At 39.5% G+C, this 10,751-nt stretch overlaps 1 protein-coding gene across 4 annotated transcripts in view; it reads left to right on the forward strand.

The window, feature by feature from the left end:
* ZNF704 (zinc finger protein 704) overlaps nt 1–8,262 on the forward strand; it is an 86,712-nt gene extending 78,450 nt beyond the window's left edge. For 3 of the 4 annotated variants that reach the window (XM_029959210.1, XM_029959211.1, XM_018079080.2), the window contains 2 exons: nt 4,892–4,986; nt 6,713–8,262. In XM_029959210.1, coding sequence (XP_029815070.1) covers nt 4,892–4,986; nt 6,713–6,824 — 207 coding nt within the window. In that variant the 3' untranslated portion in view covers nt 6,825–8,262. The remainder of the gene's footprint in view (nt 1–4,891; nt 4,987–6,712) is intronic. The other variant, XM_029959212.1, reaches the window with a different exon arrangement.
* Nucleotides 8,263–10,751: the final 2,489 nt, after the last annotated feature.

Genomic DNA, 10,751 nt, shown 5'->3' on the forward strand with positions numbered 1-10,751 from the left:
GACAGATAACAAAAAAGAAACAAATTAAATATGTGCCTCAGTTTGCCAGCATGGCTGGTTTTAACACCTTTGTCAGTCTCTTTAATTCAGTACATTTACTCTTTTTTTTTTTGCATCACTGTCTACAAAAAAAGAAGTGAATCTGTAGTATATTTTTTTAACTATATGCTTACAAAACATTCCGATACATGCAGAGCACTGTGTGCTCCTTTTCTTAAAAAACCAGATGGAAATTCAGCGAGGTGATGGTTATGCTAACAGGCCAGTTGGATTCAGGCAGTTACCTAAATGGACTCTTGAAAGGCAACTTGAAAGAAAAAGTAAGATGAAATGCAAAGTCCAGCTTTAGGAGGCTCCAAATGTGTAGACCCTACTGATAGCAGAAAATTGTTGTTTTATACAGAAAATGCATCCAATATCTATTGTGTTTTGATACTAATGCATATTGCAGTTTGACAGCTTTTTAATGAAGATGTATTATGTAAATTTAACGCTGACCTTTCTTCAAAAAAGCTGGTGTGCAAGGCCTGAATCCATGAACAGGACTGCAGAAATGCAGAGTTTGCTTAAACATAGACTTCCAGTGACCCTAAACGCACTGTGGTGTAAGTGTGGGTATGCAGGGAGAGAGAAAAACCTTTATGAAGAGTTTGGAGGGATTCGGCTTATAGTGCCTGGCATGGAGAATGCTGAAAAAAACTATGTAAATCACTATTTATGGATAGTGGAAAATCTCTATAATAAATAGATATTAATGTAGTGTATCTTCATTTTATTGGAAATATTTTTTCATTATAAATTGATATTCTCTAATCATAAATCTATTTGATATCATAACATCTCATTTAATATTACACTTTATGAATTTATGAATTTTTAAAGTGTGTTATATAAGGCACATTGCTTATCCAAAGAACCATACAGCTTTTTTTCTTATGACAGCGAATATTAGACAAGGCGATAAGAGATACTATTTCCTTCCCTTCTCTTCACCAAGTGAATCTCTAAAGCTTCTTACTGTCAACCTTTGGCAAATCTTGGAGACTTTCTGCAGAGGCTGTGGCATCCTGCAGAGCTGATAAAAAATGAAAGTGGCTGAATCAATTACAATGCACTCTGCCAATGAATATTTATTAAATTCCATCAAGGAACAACTAACAGTGAAAGACATCATGCTGGCAGCAATTTCAACAAGAGTGCCTTGACAGAGCGTGCTATCTGCAAAGTTCCCTGAGAATTTGATTTCCCAACAATGGGGTTGATATGGAGTAATTATGAAACTGGCTCCTTTTGTGGTGTAGCAAAAACTGGTGCCAGGAATCTAAAAATGCAATTAGCCACATTGTAAATCAGACACTTAAGAGGACAGGATTAGACACGTATGTGTCGAGTTTACTTGTTCAGGCAACAACGCTGATCAGTGGCTATAGACTAGAGAGTTCTCAAAAGAATTTAAGAAATGCAAAATCACTTTCTGAGAATTGTATGGAGATGCCAATGATTTAAGTACAATTTGAAAATATTCCCAATACAAAAGCCTGGGGAAGCAGTGATGCAGAATTATAAACTGCTCAGGGAACCATATGAACTGCCATTATATCTCTAACAACATTTATAAGGCTGTTTAACAAAGAAAAAAGATAATAATAAGAAAAAAATCTTTTAGGTTTGCACACATTTGACTGTTCTGTCAGCAGTGAGATCATTTATGAATTACGAAAGCTTGCCTGCAGTGAAAAATTATGTGCAGTAAGTGAGGGTACAGATGCCAAATGATGTTAAATAAATACCAGCATATTAAATGAAAGTTTTATTTCTCCTGTTTCAAAGTAGATTAGATATTGCCGTATAAAAACAGGGCACTTTTAATTCCCACTCTTACACCGAGCGTAGCTACTTTAGAAAAGCTATATTATATATTATATGTGAATATGCTTACCAGCAGGTTCCTGAGCACCTCAAAACAAACCAAACATACAGCTGGACCAGTCAGGGTTCAGTATGTGGCTGATTCAGGCTTGGGGGTATTCACAGCATCTAAACACAGGCATTTATTTAGAAGTCTTGTAGTCGTAAGGGAGGAGGAGCGGCTGAGGTCACTTGGGTTGTTCAGCCTGGAGAAGAGGAGACTGAGGGGAGACCTCATTGCAGTCTACAGCTGCCTTGTGAGGGGAAGTAGAGGGGCAGGTACTGATCTGTTCCCTATGACCAGTGACAGGACCCAAGGGAACGGCATGAGGCTGAGTCAGGGGAGGTTTAGGTTGGATATCATAAAAAGGTTTTTCACCCGGAGGGTGGTTGATCACTGGAAAAGGCTCCCCAGGGAAGTGTTCACAGCACCAAGTCTGTCTGAGTTCAAGAAGCGTCTGGACAATGCTCTCAGGCTCATGGTGCGATTCTTGGAGATGGTCCTGTGCAGGGCCAGGAGCTGGACTTCCATGATCCTTGTGGGTCCCTTCCAACTCAGAAGATTCTGTAGTTCTGTGATTCTGTGATTCTGTAATTAGGGGGACTTCCAAACTCCTTTGTGCTCTCAATCATGCATAAGTTAGATTCCCAAGGCACATGGGAAATACACTTTTTCTTACCATTTTCCTAAGATAACTTTGCAGGTGCCAGAGTGAGTGTTGGCACAGTTACGAGTCACTGCTAGGTGCTGTTGCTGTTCTCTGCATGAAGCAGAATAAACAGGATGATGCTTGCTCTACCACTTGAGACTGAACTAGGAGAAAAAATCAGGCACAGCCTGAGGATGTACAAGGAGGATGAATTAAATTATGCAAGTGGAATGAACAATGATGAAGTCTGTATCTGTTGGTAGTGGAGGGCCTAACATAATGACTATATAGTTCCACTTCTATGTAATGTAGGATAGAAGTCTTTCTGAATGCCAGTGTGATCTCCACTGTGTGATACTGGCTTCTCACTGCCTGCTCATAACCCAAAAAGGTTGAACAGGCGAGATCTTTAAGTTCGATAACCTGATGTTTACAGATCACAAATCTTCTCTGTAACCACAGTTTCCCACCAGGAGTTGTAACTGGAAACTCCAGGTCCTTGCTTCAAACAAACACTGTCATTTCACTCTGTGTTAAACAGCGCTTCAGAGGAGAAAAGCCTCCGAGGGCAAAGGACTGCATTCTCAGGGCTTCCTCTTAATCTGCTCCTTGTGTCCCCTGCAGAGGAGAACAGCTGACTGGTATTGTTTAGACCTGCTGCAAAGCCGATCAAGATACATGAAACTCATCTTCAGTGCAGTCTGGCTGCCTCGGTGTGCCAGCCCGTGGAAACCATTGTGCAGACACCCTCTCTATAGAGGGCGAGGGGAGAGGCAATCTGCACGCTGCAATTACTGCTCAAACCTGTTCTGTGTTTGGAAGTAATCAGGGTAACTGCTTATAACATGGGAGGCCATCCAAGTACTCTTCTGTTCAATGAAAACCAGCTAATATGTTGAGTGTCAGTTAGTAGTGGTAGACACAAAATAGTTTCAGGTTTTTAAAATGTTTCAGAACCCCAGCAGAATGAGATCTCTGGTTGTTGGTAATGACTGGAGAACTGTGCAGTGTGTGGTAAATGCCAAATACTATAAAAATGCTATTACTTTGAATTTCATCTTCAGTGTTTCAATCATTCTTAGGTAAACAAGGGTAGCAGTTGATAAAAGATTGGAAAAAGAAGTAGTAGACAACAAGCTACCCTTAGTATTCTGGAGTGATAGAAGGAGCTAGTGTGGCCTCTGGATGTATAAAGCATGACTTATGGTAAGCAGGCAGAGAGAGAGGAAATTTCTTTCAAGCTTTGCAGGTATATTTCATATATCAGTAATGGTCTAAACTTGTTTAGAGTGTGAGCCACACATGCAGTTAAATCAGAAGTTTCCGCAGTTACCATCCGAGAGTAAAAGTTGAAAGAGTGGCTGTACTCCATTACAAGCATTAGTTAGTTTTTTGCTACTGTGTAGTAGATATAAAATAGACTTTGTATCAAAAATCAAAGTACATACAGTAATTCTCTTTAAGTCAGGTCAGTTAGTTCCTATTCTTCCAAATCTTGTAAGACTTCAAAAAGGCAGGATTGAAAACCTGTAGCATTTCCGGGCTGCAGGATGCTGACTCCATGCACCAGATACCCAAATGAAGCTTGCTATGCTCAATATACAACTAAAAATGACTGTGCATAATTTTATTGTAGTGTTTTAGATGTAAAGTTGTTGTGGTCTTTACCCAGGAGCAAAATAAAACTGTAATGGTAAATAATTTAGGAATTATTTAAGGCCAAGCATTATGCCATGTGATTACTCAAATAATGTTGCCAACCCCCAAGCTCACGTAGGAAACTTCTTTATAAAGTGTCAGAAGACCAAACTATACCCTCCCCTCATGAACATTCACAAAGAGGATGACTGCTGAAAAGGTTACTGTGCAGAACAAGGAGATAATCCTGTACCTCTTGTCAGCAGCCTTGATCAGAAGGGCTCCCTTGCACTCCCATTAAACCTCAAGGGGGCACATTGTAACTGCTCTGCAGCAAAGCCCCTTCTCCACCGGTATCTCTCAGAAGGAATGCCTAGTCACAGATGGAAGCAACAAGTGGGAATCCCTTTATTTCATAGCAAGTTATTGGTATTGATCTCAACACAGGACAGAGTTTATTTTTCCAGTTATTTTCTTTGCTTAAATTGGAGAAAGTTGGAGCCAATTGCAATGTACCTAATGCTAAATAGACATCTTTCTAAATAAACCTATAGCTTACTTATGTTTGTATGTTATATAATCACCTTTCCTGGGTATGCTTGCCACAATGAATGTGCATTTTCTGGGAAAAAGTGTTTAAACTGCATTCATATGTGTATGTTCTTCATAAGCAGCCTTTTTGTCTGTATTGGCAGGTTTCACCAACCCATAATCGTCCTGCAGGGAGTGGAGAGCAGAAACAGTCCCATACAGTTCTTTCGTCACCGCCTAGAGTAGCATTTGGCTTGAGGTACGGGACCATTAGCTCCTGCTGGCACATCAGCAGCCTCAGAACCTGGAGGGCATTCAGTAAATAAGATATCAGTGGCCAGAGAAACAGGGAAGGCACACCACCAACCCCACTTGCAGTTGTCAGGCAGTTTCTTACTAGGATGCTTCAGAGTAACCGTTCAGAATCTATTTTGCTTTTCATTACCATCAGAGGTAAAGTTCAGGGGAAGAGTGAGGTACTGCAAAATTAAAAAGGCAGACTGAAGCAAAACTGCATGCCTTACACCAGGCACGTCTGGAGTTCACATGCAGTCCTAAATTTATCCTGTAAAGCAGTGCTGCCCAGATCCACTGCCCCAGCTGAAGCATCCTAAAACTACATGGGGTGGCTTTGCTTTTTTCCCTGAAAGGCTGGGCCATCTTACATGTTCACCACCATTCAGTCAGAATGGTATTTGACTTCAACTGAATTATAAAAAAACATATCTCGCAATAGATTAGATCAAGGCAAAGCTTTTTATGCCTTGTCTTCCTAGACATAAGCTACATTCACTTCCATTAAAGTTAACTGATGTTTGACCAGAATCTACTTTAAAAGTGTTCAAAAATTATGTTAAAAAATCAAACTGTGATGCTAAATTTCTTCTGGTAAAGAAACTCTTTATTTCTCCCAGTCTTAAAGATGACTATACCCTAAAATGAGACAAAAAAAGTTTTCATGCTTTTGATTTTCTTCAGGACTCTCAGATTGTTGTGTATGCTACAAACCAAACTCAGAATCTTCCCCAGTTCATGGATTGTGCCCATTAATTAATGATCAGTAATCAGAAAATGTGTAGGCATGCAAGAGAGGAATCACCAGGCAATTCCCACATGTGCCATGCAACATGTAATACCTGTATTAAACAATTCTGTCAGTACAATTATTTCATTTCAAGATGCCATGACAGCTGGCACTGCTGTAGTGAATGTTGAGTTGCTTGGTGAAGCATTGCTCCTCAGGTTTGCTGGCTTGCTGTGTATTGAATACAGTTAGTTGGATTGTTTTCTAAACTTGAGAACTTTTGAGTGTGGTCGTAAGAGGGAAAGCAGGACAATTTTTATAGCTGTAAAAGCAGGTGCTGCCCACCTTGCTGGCTTTGGGGACAACAGAGAAGGAGCACATACAAACGTGCTGCAGGTGAGGGTAAGGGTTAAAACTTTTCACTCACTTTGTTTTTCAGTCAGTGAGCTCAGAGCAAACTGTGCAGGAAGGACTGGCAAGCTTAGGAGCTGGTAGCTTTTCTCCCGTTTGGCATGGCTGCTACCTGCTGGTGGTCAAGATCTGATGCTACAAGCTATGCCAAGTATTTTTACCACAGCTCTGCAGCACTTCTGCCTGACGTGACCTGGCCTGTACTGTGGAACAGCTATGACTGTCCATCAAGGCATTTCATGTGGCTAAACTACAATTTATTAGTCCAGGTTTAGTTGCTGGCTAAAGTCAGGAGAAGGCTCAGCAGCTGCTGCACAGGCTGTGGAAGCCAGGCGAGGAGAAGGCCTGGTCGCTCAGAGCTGTGGAGTCATGGCTATGACTGTCTGTCTGCTTCATTAGCTCCCAGCTGACTTGAAAACAGCCCAAATCCCCGTGAAACACCCAGGGCTCTCTGCCTGCTGCACTCCATTGAGATTGTTGTCCTGATTTTAGGGTGAAAAGCAATGCTACTAAAGCATCTCCTTAACGAGCTTCCCTTTCTCTCTGACAGGAAGCCTAGAGGGGAGGGGAAAAAGTGTCGGAAGGTCTATGGGATGGAGAACAGAGATATGTGGTGTACTGCCTGCCGATGGAAGAAGGCCTGCCAAAGGTTCATCGACTAACAATTGAAATTATGCAGAGGATTTGGGGATGGGGGAGGACAACAGCAGAACCAGATTGCTGCAACTGCACTGTATCACTTCCCATTTTCCCCTCCAGTGATGTGGTGTTGGGGGCTTTGGGTTTTTGGGATGTTTTTTGTTGTTTTTTTTTTTAAAGAGCTTTGTATTTCAAAGTGAAGCACTTGTAGCCAAGGAGAAGCACTAATTAAAACCTGTGTGGAGCAATAGCGCAAAAAAAAAAGCAAAACCAAGAACATACAACAAAATTCTGTCTTAGTAAGCATGGAAACCAGAGCAGCTATTAGTGTTTTTCTGTAAAAGAAAGGAAAAAGTTAATTATTTTGCTAACTCCGTGAGCTACTTGCTCCTTAGGATAATTTTTAACCATTTCAGTCTCTGTGCTGTGAACATCTGTATCTGCTAAACTGATCAAGTTTTCTGTTCCTGAAACGAAGATATCTTTTTGAAAGCTTTCTAATAAACACTTCAGAGTCGTATAAGCTACAGTTTTCTCAACAAAAGCTGTACTGAGACTGGATACTGCTAAATAATTCTCCTGATATGAATGATCATTAATATATTTTTGGAAAGGGGATGTGGGGAGGAGTTGGGATTTTCGTTTGTTTGTTTTGTTTGTTTGCTTATAGGGGAAAAGCAAAATCTGAATTTGCAAGAAGGACAAGCAATGCTCCTGGAAGATTTTTAAACCAGTCACAGACCAGTGGAGTGGAACAAAGTAATATAAGTACCAAATTGGATTTTGACCCTCTAGAGGAAGAAAAGCAGCAGTGTAAAGTCACCAGCAGATATTGTCACGAGAAGTTGAGAGAAGAAAGCCAGTGATGCTTGACTGAAACCCATAAGAATATATTGGCAGTCCAGTAGCTTTTCTTACCACTCTCCCCTTTCTGAGAGAGTATGAACAGTAGGACCAGCACGGCTGTTGCTGCAGGAGGCCTATGAAGAACTGGTACTTGCAGCCACTATGATTATTTGTAATATCTATTCAGGGACATGATCCAGCCCAGCAGTTCTGCTTTTGCTTCCTTTTCTCTTATTTGAGAGATATTTTTTTTAGATAATGGTTTGCTCAGCTTTTTTTTTTTTCTGTTAAAGCTACTAAGATTTATTTGATGCAAAAAATTGGTAAAGAAAATACCCCCTTTCCACAACATCATCTCAGAAAAAGAAGTACCACAGCAAAGGAGCAACGTTATTTATGGTAAAAATCAATTTCTTAAATCATTTTGTTATACAAATGAAAAAGTTTCTCTGCTTGCAGTACTTTGATAGATTTGGGTCATTTACTTTCTCTGTCCATTAGGAAGTACGCACCAGAGTGCGGCAAGCTGGTGTTCTGTCTCAACTTGTATCAAATTACTGTTAATTAATGATTATTTCAGAGCAAAAATAAAGTAAGGATTTACTAGGAAATGAATGTATATGGTTAAATAATACTTGCCTATAAAAAAAAACAAGACATCTTAAAAAAATCAAAGACACAGAAGCAAAACTTTGCCTATTAATTGCAGCATGAAGGGCTGCAAATGCCTGGGTTATTTTTTTTCTTTCATAATATTCTAACCAATTAAAATTAGACCAAATCTTTTTCTTCTTTTTTTTTTTTTTTAAATTGTCTGAGCTGGCTTGTTCTCAGTGAAATAAGGGAACTTTTAAATATCTGAACAACTTTCTGAAATGTGGTCCAAAGTTCAGTTGATAGCTTTATTAAGTGTGCAGTGCTGCTTGTGCCTGTGTAAAAGCACAGAATAACAATGCAGTTGTTTGGAATATACACTATGGATTCAGTAAGGTAGCATGGAAAAGAAAAATCTATAATAGGAGATACTGAAGGTTATCATCTGATTTTCTGTGAACAAGTTAATTGGGCAATCAGGTGCCTAATTTGAGCATGCTATTTCTGCAGTTATTTACAGTTGTGTAATTTACATGCACAAGTGGCAAGATATGCTTGCATGCATGCAATTACTTGATTTTTTGCCCAATTGTGTTCTCTAAGTCATTAAGAAAAAAGAAAAATAGACTCTGAAAGCTAGTAAGACCCTAAAATATATACACATATATGTGTGTATGAGTATTTTTGTATGTGTGTGTATACATATATGTAAAACTATATATTATATAGTTTTATATGTGTATATAAAATCTGGAATCAACAGGGAGGAGAAAGATTGTTTTCTTTACAAATAGAAAAAATCAAGACACTAAGGGTCAGTTGATATACATAACCACTGTATTATCTTCTTTCCTCTTAGTAAAATGTGGGTCGTGGGTTTTCTTTAGATGTTGTATTTTTTCAGCTTCCATAGTAAAATACCTCATAGTAATTCACAGACATTTCATATTCAAACACAGGGCTTACTGGTGGCGTACTTACTTTGATAGAACTTAAAATATTTAGGACTTTTCCAAGATACTCCTGCCAATTTGCCCCCCCCCATTTTTACAAGCACTCCAAGACTATAAAGCATTCCATGATTAATTTGACTGTTGTCAGACTAACAGTATTTGCCTATATATTTGTTGTTCCCCTCCTTTTTGCTTTGGAGGATTTTTTTTAAAATAATGTGTCAGATTGTATATTGTTTCTATAATGTCATGGCATTGTGAGCACCTTTCCCAAGGGCACTTTATGAATTGTTGTAATAAGATTATTCTTTATGAATTTCTGCACAGAAGAATGGTTTTGTCACCAGACCAGATTGCCCTCTGGTACAAATTGGATATGGATTATGTAAAGGACAAAAGCCACAAACCATCAAAACAGGAGAGAAAGTTGGTGTCAGCAAGGCAGAGGGCAGAAAGGTACTTGATAAATCCTGCCAGGACAAAACTAAGTTACCAGTATTTTTACACGATCTTTAATCAGCAGTTTATATTAAATCAGTTTTGGATCTTATGGCTGTGGCATTTTGATTCATAAGTAGGCACTTCTGGAGTTACCACGTCTCACCCAAGGCCACAATAGCAGGACAGCACGGCTGTCTGGGCCTGCACCAGTGGCTTTGTGTTTTGAGCTCCGATCACTTCATGTCACATGAGCACTTCAGTGCCCACCGAAATCCCTTCATGATCCTGACACACCTAGGAAGGACAGAAATGTCAGCAAAGCCTTTCCTCTGCTGGCAGTACTGAGCATAATCTGGAGTAACCTCTTCCTTTTTTCAGTCTCTTGCTTCTGTGTTGCTTTGAGCTGCATTGCTGTCCTCCTGACACCTGATTTATCTCGCACATCTGCACTGACCTCTCCAAAACAGTCTGATTTCTTTGTTTTCCCAAGGAAGAGCTAGCCTGAATGCTGTGGTCATTTATTGTCATCAGTACATGCCAATTCCTCTATTTTCTGTTTCTCTGTGGGAGGTAGGTCATTGTCTCTGACCTCCCAGGGAAGTCAGAAGGAATGGCCTGAGCACATCGCCCAGTCTCTGTGTCCTGCAGGGATTTGGATGTGGGTTCATATATGTTGAGAGCCAGAACTTGATATAAAAATGTAAAGATCTGTTTTATTGTTACTATTATTATGTATTTAGCCACTTCTTGATACTGGTAACAGAAATTGCCAACATCAGTATCAGAGGGGAGATCAACTGTATTAATCCCGAATATTTTTCTTTAGCAGTTTCCTTATTAGAACAAAGCTATTTCCCACTTCCCCATTCCCCCATCCCCTGAAAGATCTGTAAAATGAGATCATTTTAGAAGTGGAAAATTTTAATAGCAATTTTAATATGGGACTGTGCTCCAACTGCTCCTGTATGAAACTGTTGGACTTTAAAACTCAGATCATCTTAGTCATAAAACAGTTTCCACACAGAACAATGTGCCTGATTCTCTAGTGCCTTGCACAAATGTAACAGGATATACAAGATGCAAAAGTGAGTAAAAACTCTTCTGTTCCAATCTGGA

Source organism: Manacus vitellinus, unplaced genomic scaffold (assembly GCF_001715985.3).
Source record: "Manacus vitellinus isolate BGI_N305 unplaced genomic scaffold, ASM171598v3 scaffold_1_pilon, whole genome shotgun sequence".
Lineage (NCBI taxonomy): Eukaryota > Metazoa > Chordata > Aves > Passeriformes > Pipridae > Manacus > Manacus vitellinus.